General features: G+C 37.2%; 1 protein-coding gene across 1 annotated transcript in view; it reads left to right on the top strand.

Annotated features, from left to right (window-relative positions):
- Positions 1 to 23,586, top strand: part of PTPRQ (protein tyrosine phosphatase receptor type Q) — a 110,457-nt gene that overhangs the window by 51,451 nt on the left and 35,420 nt on the right. Inside the window, exons 26-31 of the mRNA XM_074599951.1 lie at positions 8,595 to 8,927; positions 15,422 to 15,543; positions 19,271 to 19,457; positions 21,789 to 22,033; positions 22,674 to 22,740; positions 23,330 to 23,488. Coding sequence (XP_074456052.1) covers positions 8,595 to 8,927; positions 15,422 to 15,543; positions 19,271 to 19,457; positions 21,789 to 22,033; positions 22,674 to 22,740; positions 23,330 to 23,488 — 1,113 coding nt within the window. The remainder of the gene's footprint in view (positions 1 to 8,594; positions 8,928 to 15,421; positions 15,544 to 19,270; positions 19,458 to 21,788; positions 22,034 to 22,673; positions 22,741 to 23,329; positions 23,489 to 23,586) is intronic.

Below are 23,586 nucleotides of genomic sequence, written 5' to 3' on the forward strand. Positions count from 1 at the left end.
GTAATAAGGTCCATCCCACTAAAGCCGGGCCACATTCCCTATCTGAACAATGAGGTGGCACATCCATACCTTTTTCTGGTAAAAATCTCCTCTCTGAATTGGCTTCCTGATCAACAACAGTCCCCCTTTACGTTCTGCCATTTTCTGATCCCTGTTGGTGCCCTCCAGTCCGGCTCTTTGGCGATTTGACTTCTGCCTGGGTCATCCACCCTCTTGTTTGCTCAGAAACTTCTGTCCATCAGCAGGTTTCAAAATCCACTTCAGAAGGAAGCATTGATTAAATAGTAGAGATGAGCATACTCATATCTTACAGTATTTGCTGGAAATAGTGTAGTGAGCTTAATGGCGATGCTGTATGCGTGTGTGTGCAAGTGTGCACCTCAGTACGCTTCTCAACTGCAGTCATAACTCTCCACCCTTTCTTTTAAATCAGGGCTGCTGAACAGCCAGCCCAGACTCAGAGCTTGAGGAAAACTGAAGCTGGGAACGAGTGTGCAGACAGGTGGGCCGATGCACAATTAAAACTGGACTCATCCAAAACCTGAAGGTTTTGGAGATAGTCTTATAGAGGACATGTTACCCTCTGACAGAGGAGACCAAGAGGCTTCCCAGGTACCTCACTTCTTGGAGCATGGGGGAAAGGCTTCTAATGGTGTTAAAGAAGCCTGGCACCTGGGAAAGTTAATTGTTGGGATTTCTGAGAAATTGGGGGTTGGCTATTAATTAGGGCTTGAGGAAAGCCTGGAGAAGCTGTGGATGTGGTATTAAACCTGGGATTGAGAGACAGGTTGCTAGTTTGTTGTGGTCTATGTTACATAGAGTTGTGCCAGCAGGAGAAAACACCCAGACTTTATTTTGTGACAACATGGGGTTGTGTGTCTTATCACTGGGAGTTTTCCTAAGGGTTTGTACTACAATACATATATTTTTTGCCACATAACACTGCACAGACCCTTTCTTGCTGTTTTAGCATTGGCTTGTGTGTTGTTGCTTAGTCATATTTACAACAAACTAGTTATTATTAGGACATTTCCTTAACTGTGTGTTTGCATGAATTGTTTTGTGGTGACTGGGTACTAGGAATTGGAGATTCATGGTTAGGAATGGAAACAGTTTTATAGCTGTTGTCAGCTTCTTATTTATGGTGGTCTAAGATTAGTCACAGAATATGTAACCAGCACTGAGTCACTGACAATGCATTTATTTCTGACATAAAGTGAAATCGAATTTGGCTCTGTGTCTCGCTGCATAGTGTTTGACCTTTACATTCTTAGCAAGATTATTTGCCCTTTTTTTGAGGTAAATTTGTTCGTATTTGGGTACAATTAAACATGAATCATGAAGATTAAATTTATGAGGAGATTAGTAGTGTTTTGTGTCCAATCTAGCTCCATTGTCATGGTAAACCACTTCTGCCAGGTTGCAGTATTTATAAAAATTGTCAACTTTGTAGTGGTAATATCACTTCGTATTTCAATATATTATACAGAGTATGAAAGATAATATAACAAGTACACATGCATAAATGAGTTAGGATTTTATGACTGAATAGCTATCCTTGGATAATTTTCAAGAAAACAGACATATTAAAATGAAATTTCATCAAGGTTGAGTGAGGTTTTGGAAGGGAGATAGAGGCATAAATAGAGTAGGAAATTTCTCCAAAAGGCATACTAAAGCTGTGAAGATTCAGTTAACTCACAAGTCTGGGAGAGGTGTAATAGTCATTCAGTTAAGAAAAAAAATAAAACAATTAACAAGCCACTTGGGGGGTTCAAAGCATCGATAATCAAAAGAAAACTGTTGCTGCTTTCAGTTTGTTTCAGTTAGATTTCTCTTCATAGGATTTTTATTCTTCTCTGAAAATACTAATCATATTTATTATAGTATTAAGATATGCAGAGTAATTTTTCCCTCCTTACTGCTAGTCCTACTTAATACTATACCTGAATACAAGTTCTAGGAACTGCAGTGGCAGTCCTTACCATTTGTTTTCTACTTAACAGAGATTCATTTATAACTTACATTTAAAAGAAATATGGCTAGGAATGTGTCCAGAAAACATTTTTTAATTTAATGTGTGCTTAATTTTGCTGGCCCATACCATCTTGTAGCTATACACAGAAGTATGCCTTGTGCCTAAAAGGAATCGTAATGGGAAAGTTTCTTACGTCTTTTAGTGTGGAGGTGGCAAATTATCATCATCTGTTGTTACTTGTGCACAAACTGTGCTTAGTCTCTGCACAGTGGAACCTTTAAAGATTCTGGGTTTGTACGTGCAGGATGGAGCTGCCCATTGGAAGATGTGGGTCATCTTTTCGTTCAGGCCGGTGAGGAGCACAAAAACATAGCGTGGGCTTAAAGATTTCTTCGTATCCAAGGATAATGCTCTATTTCCTTCACTATAAATCTGTTTCTTAGGAGGTGGCAGCTCATGTCAGTTCTATGACTTGGAGTTACATGAATTTCCTTATTAACCTGTGAAGAGAGCTACAGATGACCGTAATGCACTGGAAAAAATATTTAAGTCTGTACCCTAAAGCGGTCCTTAGGGCCCCAAGCATGACGTGCAGTGCAGTGTGCACTGCAGTGTGTTGGCCTGGTTATCCAGAAAAATCAAGCTACCGCAAAGCCATTGGACATGGAAGAGCTTCAGTGTACTTGTCACTACTACAGATAAGAGCAGTGTGTTTCATATGTTCAATCAATGCTGCAGCTTCATGTTTCCAAACTGTATTAAAGTAAAAGAATCCAAAAATTGCAGAGTGAATCATCACTAAGAATCTTTGAAACACTTCTTTCCGAGATGACTGATTATTTTTTATTTTAATAGATTTCTATTTATTTAATGTAATGTGGATTATTTTTTTTCAGATTTTCTGATTAGTTGGTAAATCCAAATGTCAGCGAATGGCTTTGATGTTTATGGCAAATCTTCACTAGACAAATGCAATGATCACTTCGTTGCTGCCAATGAAATTGCATTGATGTTATTTTTATAAGCAGGTAGATAAAAATAGAAGAATCATGTAGTGTAGGATGAATGAAATATGTTTTTAAGGACTAAGTCAACTCTAGATTAATGTATAATAAAAGGTGGCGACATATACATACAAAGCTGACACTGAAAGCATTTTCAGGTAAAATAAATTGCTGAAAAGTAAACAGTGGTCCCATTTATCGGAAAGCTGAGCATTCTTATTTAATATCAGACTGGAATACTAACAGCTTTTCACTACTTTTATAGCTTAGCTTCAAGGTGTGCATTTCTCCTTAGATATGTAGAATTTGATTTTTCAGTGCTTAGATCCCATAGTTAGAGACTGAATTTTCTAATATGCTTAGGACTAAGAGACACAGTCCAAGCAGGGTTTCTTAAGACGTGTTCTCAACTGTGCAATTTCCTTTAAAGCATGTCTGATAGTATCAGTCCCAAGTCATGGGAAACATAGTCTACAGTTTCTTACATTTTTATGTTAGTAAAATCATGCAGGACGTATTTGTGATGTCCTTGTTCATACTGAGCAGGACTTTTGTATCATGATGAGTCCCCCTGCAATTAGCAGTCTATACTAGAGTACTATTGAATATGATCAGGGATGTCAGCTTAACCCAGGGAACTCCTTTGGGTAACTAAGCTTTCAAAAATTAATAGAGATAACCAATACAGAATATTCATCTTTTTTTCAGATGCCTCCATTTTCTGAAGACTGTCATTGTGTGCCCGTTGCTATCTGTTCTACTTTGTTCTTCACTTTCTTCCTATTGATGCTCTTAATACCACCCAACAGACTTCTAGGCTGCCGCTGTTCTTTTAATCCAAACTCCAGCTACAAGCAGCTGTTCTGTAGGCAGACTTTTTTTTATTAACTTCGTTAGGAACTATGCCATATCATGTTACCGTCTTCTGTTCCCGGCCCGCGCAGCTGTAGTCATTGCTTTCCACAGAGCTCTTTACAGAATGCCGTAACTTCTCTCTTTTCTCAGTAGATTTTTTTTGTGTGTGTGTCCTTTACTGCCCTTAGGTTATCTTTGCATTGTAAGATTTTTTTCTACTGAGTATTTCTGTTGGTTTAAACCAGTTGCAGTGGCACCGTTCAACTTGATCTGAGTCTTTGCGCAGTCCTGGTGCTTTTTCTAGCAGGAATTTCTTTTCATTTAGGTTCTCAAATAAAAACTTAATCTCAGAACAGTCCACCAGCTTTGGACGGGCTGATTAGCATTGCAGCCAGATGAGCGTAGGGAACCAGGGCCAAGATCTGTGAAAGTAACTTCTATTTAGGTGCTTAGCTTCCTGTCAACTTCAGTGGGAGTTCAGGCACGTAAATAGGTTTTAGGAGCTTAAAATCCCATGTGGATCTGGCTTCAGGCACTTTTCGTTGGAGTTTGGCCATCATGCGAACAATGGTGGATGAACCTGAAAATACTTCATTCCTCCTCCAGTCCAGAAACTGAATTCACCGTCGTTTCATGGCCAGCCTCTCTGCCAGCTCCCTAGCTGGCTTTCAAAAGCTGAATTAAAAGCTATTAAATGGAAAATGATAGAGTACATTGCACCAAAAATTTCAGACTTTGAAAAACTCCCAACTCCCAGAGCTAGCTGAATTATAGCAAATGCAATATAATTCAATAGGGAAAGACTGTCAGATATATGATGATGACACTTGAGCGGACCTACCTGTGATTCCTGGGAAATTTAAATATGGGATTAGCACTAGAATGCCAGCTAGCAAATCAGAGCACAGTCCTAGACTATCAGTGTCTTACACCACCACAAACACAGCCTTTTTCATGCCTTTTCATGCCTTCCTGGAAACCAAGAATAAAAATAAAGTTCCTGTTCAGCACTTATCAAAGCAGCCGTGTGTAAGAGCAGGTAACATAAATCTTTGTTACAGATCCAATTTAATCTGAAAGCATAATTGTCAAAGATGCAGTTTTTGGCTTTAATTGTTTTTAGTGTGAACAGTGATCACTTCATCATTGTTGAGTCATGTTTAGAAAATTTAAACAAGCTGCATGATTACTCTAGGAAGCATGGAATGGTTTGTTCAAATCAGTACCATCTGTGGACAGAAAAAGTTGGGGGAATTTTAGTCATTCTTGAGGAATGGAAACCTGATTCTCCATGCTAGAGTAATTGTAATCCTCTTTGTATCTGTAACCCAATAGCATAGTTGTCTTGAAATTGTCTCGCTGAACGCAATCATCAAGTGCAAGAGAGACTGTGCCACTGGGTGTCACTGCTCCTCGCTGCCGCCCTCGGAGCAAACCTCTGATTTGCTCCGGATTCAGGTCACATCTTTTCATTTGTTCTAATGAGGGATTACATTTATATTTTATTTATCTATATAAGCAATGAGATAAAATGGACTAGATTTTAAACTGAATAATGTTTAAGGCTTTGATTCCATTTTAAAGATCTGTCTAGGCATTGATGGAGAAAATTTTCCTACATCTTCTGCTGACTGACCCTTTCTTTTGTAGGTTAGAAATATTTTGCATGTATGGGTCTTAGTAAACTGGAAAAATGATGACATAAAATACAAACAAAAGATTTTGTAGAAAAGAAGAAGTACTTGTCTAATCTGTTATCTTCATACCTGCAAACTTATCTTTCAAAATGGTGGTTTTGATGTAGTATTCCTCACCAGGATCATCACAGAGACTGTCTTCAGCCTTGTGAGAGTAATTTGCATGGGTTCCCTCTGTAGTCAGCAGGAAAAAGGACACTTTTCCAGGGGACAGATGGAAAAAGAAACATCGTTTTCCTGCACCCCATTCTTTCCCTCGCTCTCTGGGAGTTTGTCTCTTTCCACCAAATACAAGGAGAGGTCATGGAGGATGGCTTTATTAGACTTTTGTTGGTCTGTGTGAGAGCCTACAAATCAGAACCACTGTTATTTTTCCTGATATAATTTCTAGTTCAGGGAAACTGCCAAGTGTCTTTTCCATCTTTACTGCAACGTTGCTGGCTCTCAGTTCTTTTTGGTAGCATCATCCATGTTGAAACTGGGGGAACAAGGTACTCTCCTTGAGAGGGAAAGCCCACTATGCTGTCTAGAATATGGGCATTGCTCTTTCTGCCTGTGACTAGCCTCTTTAACCTGACTTGTTTTAGGTGCAAAGACTGCAGTTGTGCCAGCCATGGCTCTACCAGCTGCACATTTGAGCAAGTGAAGGTATATTTCCATCTTCTTCCTGGCACCCAGCAAGCAACCAGTTGCCATCTATTTTATTCCAAGCCCCTGTTTCAGTATTTGATCCAGTCTTTCATTTAAATTGGAGTATAGTCCAATAATCAGTTTTAAGCAGGTGGAAGTTTTTAATGGTAGACTAAGAGGCATTAGAACCAGTGGTCTCCATCTCCATGTTGCGTACTTCCACACTTTTATTCCAAACCTGCCAATGCTGGCTGTTCCTATCGCAGCAAGAGTTCCTGGAGTCATGTGCCTCGGAAGGTGAAGTCATATTCCTTATCAAAAAAAGAGTAATCTCCTCTCAGTGAGAAGGAGGAGAATTGAATTTTCTTAAATTCTTTTAATTTTTATCTGTGCTGATGTTTTTGGAATTTGCTGACTCCTAATTTTTTAATTCCTGGAATATATAGTATTGGGTCTTAAAAATACTATAATTCAAGTTCAGAGTGAGACTGGGTGGTAACTTTTATTTCGCTTAAATAGTTTTATCCATTCTATCCCACATTTTATCATCCTCATAATTGAGTGTGTAAGATTCATATTCTTTGCAGTATCCTATCGGATATTAATAGCTTATATTACAATATAGTAGAGGATTTTTTTAAGGAAAAATACAGATTTTTTTTTTATACTAAACATTTAACATTTCTCTGCCTTTATTTTCCATTAATTAATGATCAAACTAAGCCCTTTCTTCTAATTTACACAAGTAGCAAATACAGTTTATAGAGCTATTATGAAAATATTGCAGTGTTTATTCTTTTGAAAGTGGGCAAACTGAGTATTATATCTCCAAAACTGTGATCAAGCGAGACTGTTACTGCCTGTTTTGTTTTTATTTACTACTTCCTGTACTTCATGCTAACAACAACAGAGCAAAACAGCTTTCATTTTGATAGCACTGAGTATGATGGTGAAAGTTGTCTCTAGTGAAGATTTTTTTCTTAAGACAGATTGCTCTTGTTCTGTGTCTGGTTAGTGTGTAGCAGGGTGCAAGCCCACGGGGCTGTTGTGTCATGAGCTGTTGTTGTGCACGTGTGTGTGAGAGCTGAGCAGAAGGACTCAGGGAAGCTTCACCCATGGTTGCTGTGCCTGGCCCCTCTTCTGCAGGGTCCATCTGCTTTGGGCTCATTTGACGAGATTTGAATTTCTCAACATTTTCATTGTCACAGCTTGGTTTGACTCAGAATTTACATCTCTTGTTAAATATTCATCTTTAGTGGAGAGGCTTCAGCTTGTTGATGATTTTTTTCAACAAATTGTTGCAGATGAAAGCAGAGATCAGATATTCCCACAAGGCTGAAAAAAAATGGAGGGTTTTCTCTTTCTTCCCAGTAATGTTGGTCTGGGATCCTTTTATTCTTTATGTAAGCCTTGGGGCTTCTTCAGTTTCAGTTTGGGGATGTATCGTGTGTTTTTCTTTTACCAGTGATACTTCTTCCCCCAAAGACTCTAAAGCACTCTTTAAAGCTAAGTGCACAAAATGATTTCTGAGCTGATTTCTCCGCACAGTTTTTGCCACAGACAGTATTAGTATTATCTTACAGAGTCTTAGAGATAATATTAGCTTACTGTATGACTATGTGATATAGCACAAAACCATATGTTGCGTACAGTCTGCAAGAGCTGGGAGTACACCAGTGGCTTAATATAGATATGGATAAATGTGCGTGCATGTGTGTATATGTGTGTATGTACATACATGCGCTACTTTTGTCTCATACACATGAATATGACCTGTGCATACCAACATATATGTATGTATATAAATACATGGGAGCAAAGTTTATAGGAAGTTTCTTTTTTTGCTTTCTATTGCCATATTATTTAGCTCTTCCTGTTGGCGTTCCTTTAATTTGTTGTTTGCTGAACAGCTTGTAAAGCACACATAGACAAACATATTGCATGTATTGATACTTTCCATTCAGAAGGTGAAACAGGACACTTATGAAACCTTAAGGTGTTGCTTGAGGATTTCATACGTTGCCAAGAGAGAGGGGGACAAATGAGTATTTCTAAGTGAGAGAATCCCAGTTAGCAACAGCAGTAAAAGATGCTATGGGTAGGCCGAAAATAACTTTGCTCGATATTCCCTCCCTCAGTTGAGACATAGCCCCAAATGTAGCAAGAGCAAAGTCACACCTCTCGAAGCTGCCCCTGCATGACACACCTAAAAGTATTTTTCTTTATTTCAAAAGCTACAGTAAATGTATGCCACCTATATATGTACAGTGTGATTTATGCCAATGGAATTACCCCCTATTAACCATATGAAATTGAATCTTGGTCTTTAGACACGCTTATTAAAATATTTTATTTAACACGGGATAAAACAGTTATAGTTGCAATCACTTCATTCAAATGAAGATGTGTTACAAGTGTTTTAATTTGTAGTTCCTAGTGCTCCCAGGGATATTGTTTTTTCCAATGTGCAATCAACAAGTGTGACCTTGAATTGGAGATCACCGAAATCTATCCTTGGCTACTTTCAAAACTACAAGATTACCACACAGCTACAGTCCATCCACTGCAGTGACTGGGAAACTAAGGAATGTATTGAATATGAGATGCATCAATATTTATATGAAAACGTCGTGGATGACCGGATAGAAGAGACAGTGTATGGACTGAAAAAATACAGATGGTACAGATTTGCAGTTGCTGCCAGTACGAATGTTGGTTATGGCAGTTCTTCACCTTGGATTTCTACACAAACACTTCCTGGCTGTAAGTAAGGAGGTTTGCCATGTGTCATAATGCTATGACAATGTGATAGTCACCTAAATAAGCAAAACCACTCGGTAGAAGTTATTTCTTCATAGGCACAATATTGGTGAAGTTAATAAGGATTTATTGCAACTCCTCAAGTATGAAATATCATTATCTAAATCATGTGGGAGGTATGCATACTTGACACTACTTCAGATATTAATGCCTTTTGGATGCTCTACTGTATGTACTGCTTAACCAACAGCGATTTCATTCCTCAGCCCTATTCCACATCCAGAATTGGTAAGTCTGAATTTTGCTTACTATGGGTTGATATGCCATTTTCAATCCATCTCCACATGTGGGGTACGTCAATTAAAAGTAGTCCTTTTTTTAATTCCTGGACTAAAGTCTGTACTCCAATGTCATAACACTTTCCTGAAATTCTGCTGTACATTCCTGGCAATAGAATTTAAGTCATAAGTTTCAGAGGAATTCAGGTTTCTTTCCAATACCATATCCACCTACAGAGATTACAAATCAGAGTAGCCACGTAACACCTACAGGACTGCCGTGACACATATTAGAACTGTCATGCCTCAGCTGAGGATTTCAGTTTCCAAGTAAGAGAAGAGTTAGTTGTCACAGATAAGTCATCACTAGATATTTGAGAGAACGGAACGTGAAACATAAATTATTTAGGAAGTTGTCATGTTGACATATGACCTTCCCTCCCAGTCCACAGCCGGCCTAGGTCAGAGCACATCAGAGATCCGGCCTCTGGCCTGTGCAGAACAACTGAGAACCACCATGAGCGGCCTAACTAAATCACAGCTCCTTCACTCCTTTCCAAAGTGATCACAATAGAGATACCAAGGACTTAAACAGCTGTGTACCAAGGACTATTCAATGGTCCACATACTTATTTTGTTCCGGTCCTGTTTTTACAGTTACGTGATGTGAATCCAGGAGGCTTTTATATAATGCTCATCATAGTATCCGTGTACTCTCTGTACGGTAATACAGACCTCTATCCTTAAATACCTCACAATTTTTCTACTAGGTAAGGAAATACTATGATTTTCATTTGCAGATGAGAAATTGCAATACAGAAATTCTAAGCCCCAAAGGGCAAAGAGATTTGGACACTGTGATAGTGAACATCACAACAGCCCGTTTTTCATGTAAAGCACAGAAGCAGTCCATTGGAATGAGAAGCACTGGAATCATCTGCAGTCATTCTCATGTGCAGTGTCATTCTTTGTCCAGTGGTTCCTATGGGGATGCTATGCCTGTAAATTAATGCAGTATTTTAAATGAAAGTGAAAAAAAAAGAAACAACCAACCAAAACCAAAAAACCCACATAACCCCAGGTGGAGCAGAAAACAGCTAACAGAATTTGTGCAACTCGTGAGCCAACAGCTCTAGGGAGATTTCTTACTATTAGTTGGATAGATCTCAGCTGCTGACATATGCAAATACTTCTCTTCAAAAAACTGTTGCTGAATTTCGGAAAGCAGGGGATTTAGACTGAGAGAGAGGCAGTTTAAAACACACCTAATCACATAAAGGTAAGAGCCTCTTCCCGATTTCCTCTCTGGCCAGTGATAATTTAGTTTAAGAAAGACCTAGTTTCCTGTCAGTCCCACTGAGGAGGTGGTAGTTAAAAGTACAAAAATCCCATTAGACTGCACAAGCCCTTTCCAAGCCAATACAGTGGCATTCTCAGCAGTGGGTCCTCTGTGTGCTCTGTTAGCTAGTTTAACAAATGGTGGTGGGGTAGAAGTTAGAAAGTTCCACCAGTTCTTCCAGCCCAAGTGCCTGGGGCTGCTGGCCTGTGTCTGTGGTGAGGGAAGTGGGCAGCGACAAATTTCCTGTGAGCTAAATCAGCGACACGTCAAGAGATGAGCTGCCTATAAAACACACCACCACAGAGTCAAGGAAGCATGGGCGCTGTTCCAGCTATCGTGGCTGGGTGCTGGTCTTTTTCCTGGAGTGATGGCAATCAGCTGAGGAGGAAAACAAAGAGGAAGGTGACATGTTACAGCTGGGTAGCCAGCTGGCAGCTCCGGCGTGCTTCAGCAGTGCTGGGAGCCTTCCTGAGCAGCGGCTGATCTTTAGCAAGGGCAGTTCTCTAGGTACCTGACCTCACACTTTCCGAAGACTAGTCCTTAGAAATATCGTTCAGCAGACTAAAAAACCCTTAGTTCCCCTCTTTCTTTTGCAAAGGGTGCAGCGTGTAGCAGGGAAGAGAAATTCAGGATGCACAAAAAAACTGAGCCGGCACTCTGGGCAGCCTTGCGGAGCGTACCCAGAGAACAGGTGTCGATCCCCCTCTCCTTTCCCTCGTGGACAGGGCCAAGCATCCTCTGGATTAGCCTGCTGGTACACAGCCAATATACATGGTCTGTTAGGGCTTAAGGGCGCTTAGCTGCTATGTAAAATAGCCCGAGTACTTAGCCCGTAAAATCAATGGAAGTTGTGTTTGCAGATTTGAGGGCAGAAGTTAGCCGCTGTTTCTGATTTTCAAGAAATGCCTCTGTAAGACATTGCTTCTGCCAAAGGTACAGTTACCTTGGTTGTGAAATAATAGTCAAATGATTTTTCTTCAGCAGTAACTGGGTTCTCAGAAATGCGTGTTTCTCTCAAGCCTAACAAAAATACTATAATTATTGTTACTCATATTCAGGAAGTTACAGCATTTAAGCTGAAAACTGGTAGACTCAGTAGCCAGAATATAAAGAGATGAAATCTCAACAACAGTGAAAAATACATAACAGAAACCCTAAGTATTCTTTATAATTGCTGAGGATTTGGCTGTTGTGCTAAAGCAGAAATACCTAATAATTCTGAATATCCAGTGACTAAGGTGAGGATTTTAGCTATTTATTTCAGTTGCTCATTATGAAGGTAAATTTAAGGCTACAGGAATTCTTTTTAAGATTCCTTAACGCATTTGAAAGTTTCAAACAAAAAGCAATGTCTGTGTTCCACACCGAAAGTGGTTATAGCGTTACTCTGTGGAAAATGTTATAGGTTTCTCAGTACAGTCCAGTTCTCACATCACACAGATAAACTATTCAGCCTTCTGTCTTGCAGATTATCCTCGCAGGAATTGTCCTACTGTCTCATAAAGTAGTTTGATGGCACTGTTATTACTTAGCTGATGGATTACCCAAGAGCCAAATCTACTCTGCAAGATGAAATATTTTCAACATAACCTAGATTTATATAGTTACCAGCACAGAAGATCACAGTGTTGTGTCACAGTAAGGGAAAGGGCAAGAAATGTTTTCCATAGCTAGGGAAACCTTTTTCCTTCACACCTGCACTTACCCCGAGTTTCACTTTTACATTCATAAGGAGAATAAGATTGGCCAAACTTGTGCTTTCTGAGAGAAAAATCACTTTGGAGGGTCAGTGTTAGGTGGAAAATGAATGGCAGTGAGATCACTGATCTCATTTTGGATCTCGTACAGTTACACAATGCAATGCTTTTTGGTAAGCTGCCAAGTCTCCTAATGCCAGGATATACAGAGATACAAAGGAAAATCCCAGATGTTCGAATGTCCCATGAAGGCTAGGACATCGATGCATGGGGCAGAGGGTTATGCTTCCCTTTTCAGCACCTTCTTTCCCAGTCCTCACTGATACCCAGTTGCTTGGTATATTTAAAGAAGTGTTTCTGTGTGGTGAAAAGCAATGAGATTTCGTGTCTTGTTGTATGCCTTTTCTTCTGGCAGGTTTTGCCTGAAACTTGTTTTTCTTTGTTCCTTTCATTGTCTCAGAACTAAACAATGGAAAGTAATTATGGTCTAATATAAGATATAAATGTTTAAATATAGGTAAAAGTAACCTGGGTGATTATAAAATGAAATAACTGAACCTCACACTTAATTTTTGTTGGGGAAGAGAAAAAAAAAGAGCTGGTCTTAACCAAACTCACAAGCGTGAATTTCTTATAGAAGACTGGAGTATTCAGTCTTATTTTTGGGGATTATGCTAAATGATGGGCTATCCAGACTTATCTTCAAGCTAACACACTTAACTGCTGCCTTAGCATCAGGACACAGATGGATGGGAAAGATGACCCTGACCTCCATAAGACCCACATTCCTGTGCAAGGATAGAAGCATGATAATCAGGAAATGATGGTTATTAGTTACAGAAAATGCATTATTGTGAAAACCAGGAGAAAAGCGCTTATGAGAGGAAGTGATTGGATTATGGGGGAATGAGAGAATAAGACTAGGTCATTTCTACTGAGTAAATTGCTGTGATTTATAAGAGAAAGGGTATAGTGATATCATGGCCTCGTATTGACTAGATTCATTTCACAAACAAACCTAAATCAGAACGTGTCAGTTACTCACTGAAGCAAACACAGTTTTTAAAACGATGGGTTTTGTAAGACATGAGACACTTTAGACACATTTAATTGTCTAGTTTTCTTTGTAATTATACAGGCTATTTCAGAAAATATTCCTAAATTTCAGTATCATTCAATTAATGTCTGGTATTGTACTTTTCATGATGAAAATAAAATAGATATTAATGCTTAGATGTATTTTAGATAAGTATCTTAAAACAGCATACTCAATTAGAATTTTCTTGCAAGGATCTAAAAATGTATCAAATATAAACTACATATGGAAATTATTCATACAAATAATCCCAGGCTGGATAATTTGTAGAGAAGATTATGCTTTGAAAATATTTCACACCATCGTTGTCTAATGCATAAACCTATATGTGGCTTCTGAAAAAAATATACAGAGAGATTAAATGCTCTGTTAATGTTATAAAAAAGTAATGGAAAATTATCTTTGTAAACTTGGTTGGTTTGGAAACTAAGGCGTGAGAAGCTATGTATATAATTTTATACTGTTTTTCAGAGATTGCAGCTGGTGATAAAGGTAATACCACTACCACAGTTACTGAAACAATTGTTTACACTAAAACACACCGAGCAACAAGCCTGACACACGTTACCTGCAAAAGAAGCTTGATTTGTGCTAATGCTAGTTTTTAGGGAACATGCTTGCCCTTGTATTTTGTTTTATCTGTTCTAGCTCCCCACTCGTCAGCCAGCCTTCTCTGAGCAGTCTTCTCTTTCACCACCCCTCATGTGCTTTCGTGGGTCATTCAGTTACGCTCTTCATTCAGTTCTTCTGTGCTATTCAGTATTTTTGAGGACTGCTTCCAATGATTGAATTTGATCCTGCCTACAAAGTCTAGTATATTCCTGCTAATCTCAGCACAGCAATCTACCTCCCGTATCCAACACCCTAAACTCTTCATAGCACCTTATCAACTCCCAAATCTTCCTGGTTTATTCTGCAACCGTGGTGCAAAATTTTCACCTTCACAGTGCAAAATTTTATGATTTCTCTTTATTAGCCTTTCACACTTTATTTAAATAGCTACATTCATCCTCCCATGCTATTTTCCCTTTTTCTAACCTGTTTTCTACCTAAAGAACTAAGTAGCCTTGTATAGTCTCCAATTTTCCTCATTAAGCCCTCTCACCTAATGATTAAACGTGAAAAAATACATATTTGTGCATTAATCATGTTTGAGAAAAGAGGCTGCATCTTCTGATTAGGATAGATACGATGAGCTTTATCATTTTTTATAACAGACAGTTCACTGATATGTATTACAGTTGTATTTTTTTGTGGTAGATTGAAAAAAAAGGCACCGTGGAGCCAAGTTCTGGCATTATCTATAAATCTTGTCACTAGTATTCCAAATTTTATTTTCCTGAGATTTACCACGGTCACTATGAAAAAGTAATACCACTTACTGAGAACTGCTATGTTGTTGTTATGATTCCATTCATTTCTTATTCATGAATAACAAATAACTAAGTTAATTCACATATCACCTTGATAAAAGGAAATTTTAGGAAAATCCCATTTCTTAATGTGAGCATTGTTGCCCACTTACAATTCCTATCACTTTTTTGTGTGTTTTCCAGAGTTTCTCAACATGTTAAGAATAAGTTGAAACGAAACATAGAAAATATTCTTTTTCTGTATAAAATTATTTGCATTAGTACTTTCCAACCTTGATGGAAATTTTTTTCTAGCAGGCAGAAGAACTTGTGTTTTCACAATTTGTTTGAATGATTCGTTTGACATAAGCAAATATATTATGCTTCTCTATTTGTCCAAATAGTTGTATATATTTTGCTTGTGTCGTGAAATACATATAAATAACTTGTAATTAAAAAAACCCTATCATTTCAATTTAAGATGAACTTGTAGGCAGTTCATACTCTAGAAAAGTTGTAGTAATTGCAATGAAAGATGTGTTTCTAAATCACACTGTATGTTTTATATATGAGAAAGAAAAAAGTTTATAATTATTTAAGTAGTGTATAATGGTAAATGTGTGAAAAAGTTTTTATTTTCACAGTGGAAAATAATCTCTACTGGCCACTAAAATTGCTGGGTTATTTGTTGTGAACGTCTTTGACCATGATTCGCATACATGTTTCTTTCTACAGCTCCAGACAGTCCTCCAGAAAATGTGACTGTTCTAGCCACATCTCCTCACAGTATTAATATCAGCTGGAGTGAACCTGTCATCATTACTGGACCAACATGCTACCTCATAGACATTACCTCAGTAAGGCAACTCTCTTTTATTGTTGGTAGTAATAGAGATGTGTGGTGATACAAATACCACAGCAGATTTCTTACAGAAACTACAGGACAGACATAAACTGGATTGAAAAACAATATGACTGTTTCTATTTCCACATAAACTCCACATAAGAATTAATTGTACGTTTATAAATTTCTTAATGGAAGATAAGTTAGTTACTAGGTATTAAAAAATGTGTGATGTTGGAGAAAGAAAAAGTGATCTTGGAGATTTGGAGAAAGAAAAATGTAGCTATAAATGTATACAGGAAAACAGTAGCTGAGCTTTGCAGAGGTGTACCTCCTTCTAATAATATTGAAGCTGTTTACCAGTAAAAATAATTATGACTTTTTTTTTCTTCTTCTTCAAAGGAAGGAAAAGTTCGTTGTCATGATTTTACAAACCATGGTGGAGAGCCTAGCAAAAGGAATTGACTTGTACAAAGTTACACAGCGCATCAAAGGGCAAACTTTAAAGTCAAACTAGATTTCCCACTTTCCGCTTGGTGCTCTGTCCATCAGATTAGCTGTATTTTGGTAGCACAGCAATAACACTTCTTTCTCCTTGATCTTTATAAGTTAAAAAAAAGGCTGACATAAGAGAAAAGCTCTAGTGGCCTTTCTCTTTTCATCCTCTACTACCCTTACAATACTCCTTAAAACAACCATTAATAAACCTCATTTCCTGCCCTGTGGTGAGATAGGAAACTTTCTAAGTTCGAGCACATGAGAAGTTTTAAGTAGGATATAGGTTCCCTGATCTTCCAGAAATTATACAGACAGAGCTATCAGTGAAAATGGGAACCAGTTTACCAGACTTTACCCAGGAAAACTTGCTGTTTGCAAAATCAAAAATCCTGAATCAGTTTGTTAGATAACAGGGAAAAAAAATTTAAAACTACTTCAAACTATTTAAATACTTCAAATAGAAATTTCTTTCAATTTTCTGAGAAGAAAGGAAGACTATTATGTGTGTATTTTCAATGTTTCTGACTTGGTCATAAGAATTATAGATACGCCAAAATATTAATGCTGAGATTTTTGTGTCAGAATTTCTAGGGAGATCAGTAAAAAATACCTAATATTTTTAAGCTCCTCAGTAAAGTTACAAGAGAGAGTAAGGTTTTCTGTTCCTCTAACTTCATTGTACAATATGTAGAGTGCAATCTGGTCAGTTCTGAACACACCACAGCGGTAGTATGACAGGATGAAGGAAGTACAATAACAAGGGGAATGCTGACAGGGAAGGAATGGTTCCTTGGCTCATTGGGTAGGTTGCTAGAAACTACATGACAATTTTTATTTCTCTTTTACTAAAGTTAGAGAAGACTTATTCCTTGTGAAAAGTTCCTGTCACTTTTGACTAAACAGCATTATAGTGCCTCAGCAGAAAAAAATCCTTTTCATGCTTTTGATAAAACTTCCACATTCAATTTTCAAAGCTTGATTTTTTTGTGTGTGTAATATTTAATCACTTTGTATTTAAACAATTTCTCCACTGTCTGATAGTTCCTAAATTATAAACAGGTTGTCATCTAATCCTACACTATGAAAATGTTTAAATACCTTATCAATATAAGTTACAGTAAAATTCCTAAAGTAAGATGAATTGTGGAATGTTTCGTGTGAGCCCGCCCGCATTCAGAAGGAATTTTAAAACCTGTTTTAAATATTCAGTTTTGAGGGCTTTGGTTTTGTTTTCACAAAGTGGGGTTTTTACAACTATATTTCAGATATCTAGGTTATGTTTAGGGATTCCTTGTAATCAGATGTTGTCTGTCTAATGATTAGTAACTATGGGGATCAGTTCTGTAGATAATCATCTTAGTAGACAAATCTATTCCTTCTTAAAGGCCAATAAAGCTGTCACAATCTTTTTTCAGTGAAAATTTGAGTATATATTTTATTGTCCCAGTGGGAAAATTTTTATGAAGACTCCAAATTCCACAAACTTCCTGTATGTGTAACTTTACTCATTTTAGTTCTCAACTGAGTATCTTCAAGGATTTATAAAAATAGGCTCACAGTACAGAATAATTTCAGATTTCTACTCTGTGATGTCTTTATTCTTAAAAGGTAGTAATTAGTATTTATTAGTGAATGTATTAGGGTTCTGTTTAAATTGCTAGAATGTTCCTTGCAGTTTTATAGATCAGAAAAACTAAAAAGTACTCACTCATTATTATTCCTCCGAGTCATATTTTAGTTTGTCTTGCTGCCTACTATAATTAGAAGTAGTCTTGAATAAAATATTCCTGAAAATGAAGATGGAACGAAACCATTAAACTTCAGGAAGAATAGAAATAAATTTAATGATGTAGTGCTGTGATTGTATTTTAGCTCTTGTATAAATATTTATATGCCAGATTTTTGATTTTCAGATAGGAAAAGTGTTTCAGCTCTTCATGGCCATCCCAGGAAATGAATGTCTGTTTAGTCCATCAGAAAGTTTAGTTCAGGTTAATTCTCAGTGGGGATAGATGCATATCTGTCAAATAAAAGGTATGCTTGAACTATTCTAATGTTTTAGCAGCTGTATTTAATACAGATTTCATCCAGTGGGAAAACTACTGTACAGCTACCTAATCCTCTTTTCAAATTACACACTGAAGAAACAATAATGAAAACATCATTAACTGAAGTAGTGGGAATAGACAAAAATAATTTTGTGAATGATACTTCATCAAACACACAAAAAGGTCCCATTTTTTCCTTTTTCTCCTTTTTAAAGCCTATATTAAAATTGCTTAATTGTATATAAATCCCAGCACTGTAGATTTTTCTGCAGAACTGTGGATTATGTGAGTTGTAGGGATGATCGGGATCCCAAGAAGTAATCCAGACCATATTCTGCTCTAAGACAGAAACATGTGTACCCAGAGTCTCCCTCATAAATTATTCATTTTCCTGTTCTTAAAAATATGCGGTGCTGAAAATTGCTCAGCAACCCTTGATAGATTGTTCTAGATTTTAACTAAATTTATACTCCTAGTTTTAGTTACATATTTAGGTATAGCATTTTTTGTAATATTTAATTCTAATCTTTTTTTGCTGCAAATAAAATTTCTTGTGTTTTCATGAACTCTAGAAGCAATTGATTATCTTCAATTTAGTAACAGCCTTTTGTATATTTTGAAGTTATTACTATGTCTTACACCATCCTCTCTTTTCTAGGTTGAACCCCAATTATTTCTGGTTTCCAGCTTTTCTAGTGAGAGAATTACTCTCTCCCTACCATATCATAAGTAGTGCTTCTATTAATTCCAAGGGGAATTGCACTTTCTGCATTGATATCAACATTCTATATTGCTGCCCAATTTTCTGTTGGTTTTTGTATTCCAACCAATTTTCTGCTATATAGCTGCTCATCTGAATTTCTACCTAGTTTGATTCCCATTTCAGGTCACTGCATCTCCCCTGGCCTAGTGTCTACCAATTGGTTCATGTTCGCTTGGTGGAAGACAGCACCAAGCAAATAGCCCATTTCCTTAATCCCATACTTCATGAAGTGCTCAAGAGGCACCACGTGGGTGAGATGGAAGTGTACTCCCCCATGCAGCTTTTGAGTCTTGGCAGCTAGAGGCTTCTTGTGAACCATTCTATCTAAATGGTTAGAAAATTGGAAAGAGAAATAAGGTGTTCAAATAATAATGTCCTGATTTTGTCTGTTTCAAGTCTTGTAATTGTGTTTTTTAATTATTATTTTACAGGTAGATAATGACAATTATAAAGCTCAATTTCTGAAGACAAATGATGAGGGTAAAGTCTTAGAAATTTCTGATTTAAAAGCATTTACAAGGTATTCTGTAGTAATCATTGCCTTTACGGGGGATGTTAATGCTGCACTCCTTGAAGGCAAGGCTAGTTCTCCAGTAATTGTCTCCACTTTTGAAGCAGGTTTGTATTTTTCTCTACTTTATATGGATCAAATTTTGCAGTTTTTCCTTCATCTGACAAATAAATGAGAGTTTTGAACACATGATGCACTTTTAATGCAGATTTGTTGTCACAGTATTTTTTCTTTAATATTTTAAAAGATGGCAGTCAACAAAAAAAGCTTGATGGTGATAATAAATACTATTTATTTACATTTTACATTTAGTAATGCAGAGATCTTAACTTGCTTCTTGTAAAATATGGATGTGTGTGTGGAACACAGCCATCTAGATTACTTTTATAGTCAATGAAGAGAGGTCCTACGTATATTGGCATGTATATATATGTATGATACCTGTTTTAGGAAGGGATGTCTCCCCCCTGTGGAGGTGCCTGTTTCCCTTAAGAGACTAGTGGAAAATGTACAACATCCTTGGTCTTGTTGCAAAATCTAAGCATATAAAAATTAAGTGAAGTGAATACTACCCAATGGTACCTGTACTGACTTGAGGACACGATCCGTGTATTCTCAGTGGAAGGAGGTTGCTAGTGAAAGCCCACAGGGATCTGTGCTTGAGTCAGCTGTTCCACAGATTCAAAACTATCTGGAGAATGAGGTAGATACAAAGGTGACAAAAGTTGCTGAGTTATCATTCTGTGATTCTATGATTCTATTAAGTTACTCAGAGAAATAAAAGTGAGAGATGAAAGTGAGGAACTGTGTAAGGATCTCATGACACCAAGAGGCTACGTTACGGAAAAGCAGATAGTGTTTGCTCAGGAAAATATAAACAGATGTACATGGGGAAGATATACTCCTAGCTTTACCTACACAGTTCCTGGTCTACTCTCTTTGCTGGTTTTGAATTGTTCACTAAAGATAGTTAAACAAACAAACAAAACAACCAAAAAATATTTTCTGAAAAGATACTGAAGTTTTGTTTCATTCAAACTAATTATCAACTGCGTATAAACTACAATTGCCTTATCTCCAGTGAGGTTAGCTGCAGGTCAGCTTTTTTAGCTATATACTCAGGTTAAATTCAGATTTAGACATACTACACAGTGATTGTATTTATCATTTATCTTTTCTTTGATGTATGAAAATCCAGTGTCCCTAGTGATGTGATGTGATGTGATGTGATGTGATGTGATATGATATGATATGATATGATATGATATGATATGATATGATATGATATAATATGAGTGTGTGTATATCTCTCTCTAATGCCTTTAATACGTTAAATTCTAACCATTTCATGACCTGTTTATATCCCTAGAGGCTGATATAGTCTTTTACTGTGGAAAAATTAATGAAGATTAAATTAGGTGGTAGCTGGGTTTGTCCTGTGAGCTATCTTTTTTATCTTTTATGTAAAAATGCGATACATTAGGAGGTGCAGTAACCTTAGAGAGGAACAGTTATTTTTTCCATCTCATCTCGTCTCATCTGGTTTGTACAATCTAGCATATGGCTGAGTTAGGACCAGTTTACACAGACTTACTCCAAAGAAGCCTGAGTAAGCATTTGTTGTCTGGTCTAAAAAACCTGGAAGGTATGACAACTGCATCTAAATCCTTGGCTGAGGGAATGCGTTTACTTTCAGTTGCTTGATTTCACTATTTAGAGGTCACGCTACATACTTGTCTGCTCAGGTAGTGCAATAAATATTTAGCTGCCTGGAAAGAATGTTACAGCCTTTTCTTTCAGATAGGGACATTGGGAAAATGATTTATACCTTTGCTGTCTTGAGAATAAGCTACTGGAATAAGCATTTGACAAAAAACTGTCTTTGGGAAAAATGCACGTTGTGTTTGTGTCTGAGCATCGGCTAGTGGAAAGTTTTTTCCTAAAGAGTTAGCTGTGATAAGCAGAGACTCTCAGGAGCAGAGTGGGATGTTTATATGTTGGGAGGGAGCTTGCTGTTGACAGAGAGCTTTCAGAAAGGGATACTCAAGACTAACACTTGCTTCTTGCTTGTCAACCCATGCAAGGATTTGTTTACTCCAGAGGTATTTCAAGGTATAATGATGCCTTCAGGCTTTCTGAGTAGAAAATCAGAAGAAACTTTTGTGGGTAGAGACTACTGAGGGTTATCTAATCATTGTTTTTACTATTTGTTGCATTAAATGCTGTCATTATGAATAGGATTTCGCTAAATATTCAGCTTTTTATTGCCTTTATAATACTTACATATGCAATAAGTATTTGAGATGTTTTTAATAAAACCAGAAAATACCAATGAAATAATACTGATATGCAAAAATATAATTTGTAATTTGTCAGGTTTTACTCTGATAGTAATAGTAATAAACTGATTAAATGGATCATTGAAATATTAATTTCAGTGCCTGAAGACCCACCTAACAACATAACATTTCAGAAGATACCAGACGAAGTAACAAAGTTCCAAGTAACATTTGTGCCTCCATCTGAACCAAATGGAAATATTCAGGTGTATCAAGCTATGGTTTACAATGAAGATGACCCTGCTGCCATCCGGATCCACAACCTTAGTGTCATTGATAAAACAGATCAGTCAGTCACTGCCATGATAGAAGGACTAAAAGGAGGACATACCTACAACGTCAGTGTAAGAACTGATACTTTTTCTTTGGATTTTTTTCTTTGATATGAGTGAGAGATTAGCCGGAACAGGGAACATAAACCAAGGCTGAATATGTAAGATTTTCATGCCAAGAGTGTTAGCGGGTCTGAAGAGAGACAAGTCTGAGGAATGAGGGGAGCAATGAAGAGGGTGGAGTGAGTGGGAGCAGGACACATCAATAGTGGTTAGCTTTGTACTCTGGACCACCAGTTCATGTGCTAGCAAAGCAGCCTGTGACACATCCTCACAGGTACAAGTCTGAATCTCTCTCTTAATTCCACTACTTGCATTTGTCATTTGGCTCAGATGAAAGGTCCAGTTCTGCAAGGGGAGCTTGCTAGAAGTACGTACGTGAAGTGCTTTCAAACAATCAGAGACTAGGGCATCAGTGGAGGCAACATAACTGTTTAAGTGGGCTTGTTTTTCTGCTTTTTGTAAGAGCTAAATTACAAGCGATGAAGTATTACTGTGCTTAGGATTGTAAAGAAATATGAAGTAAGTTCTAGCAAAGTGTGAATGACAAAAGGAGTGTTGCAGCATTCGTTGCTGCTTCAAATATATCCAGATTTGGCCAATTTGAAGCTATTACAAATGCTCATTAAAATAAGTGTTTGGTTTTTTTAAGGTCTATGCAATTAATGGTGCTGGTGCAGGGCCAAAAATTCAATTGAAAATAACCATGGATATCAAAGGTATGTCTCATAAAGTACCCTTTAGCTGAAATCTCTCTAAATGCTGAAGAAATTACTGTTCTACCTGTGAGTACACAGCTGTGCGCCTTTGTCTGTTATTTAGAGGCTACATATTGTAGGAACAGGAACACATAACTGATAGCCTTGAATTTCAGTGCTCAGTTTTGCTGCATATCACAGATCATTTGCTATTCGTATCTGAATGATCCTGTAAACCATGTGCAGACTCAGTGAAGTAATCATATTGACTTCAGTATTTTAGTTACCATCAGTGAACAGCTTAGAAGAATATTGCAGAAGTATAGCTAAGTACACAGCATCACCATTGTGGAAATAAATACAGTCATTGATTGAAATTCATGGAAAAACTAAGACTCAGTCATTCTGTTGTTTTCTCTTTTAATTGAAAGCTGAGGCATTTATCAGTATACAGTTTTTAGAGGTTTAAGGCATTAAATAGAACATTAAATTGTCCCTGAAAATATGCTGAAGATTTGTCTTGCATAACACAGCTACGCGCCTGAACAAAATACTTGTAGTGAAAACATTTTAAAACAAAACTCCATGGTATATTTTTGTTTAAAAACAGAACCACCACGGCCTAAAAAGAAACCAGCACCAGTTTATGATACCAATGGGGCGTTACTCGTCACAGCTACGACAATTACAATCAGAATGCCAATATGTTATTACAGTGATGATCACGGCCCTATCAAGAAGATACAAGTTCTTGTTGTGGAAGCTGGAGGTGGTATTTTACAAGTTCTCTTAAAAATTGTTTTCAGGTTTTTTTTATGTCTTTATTTTCAGGCTGTTTGTCTTTTGTCTTATTTCTCTTCTTGGATC

This window comes from Larus michahellis, chromosome 1 (assembly GCF_964199755.1).
Source record: "Larus michahellis chromosome 1, bLarMic1.1, whole genome shotgun sequence".
In the NCBI taxonomy this organism is placed as follows: Eukaryota; Metazoa; Chordata; class Aves; order Charadriiformes; family Laridae; genus Larus; species Larus michahellis.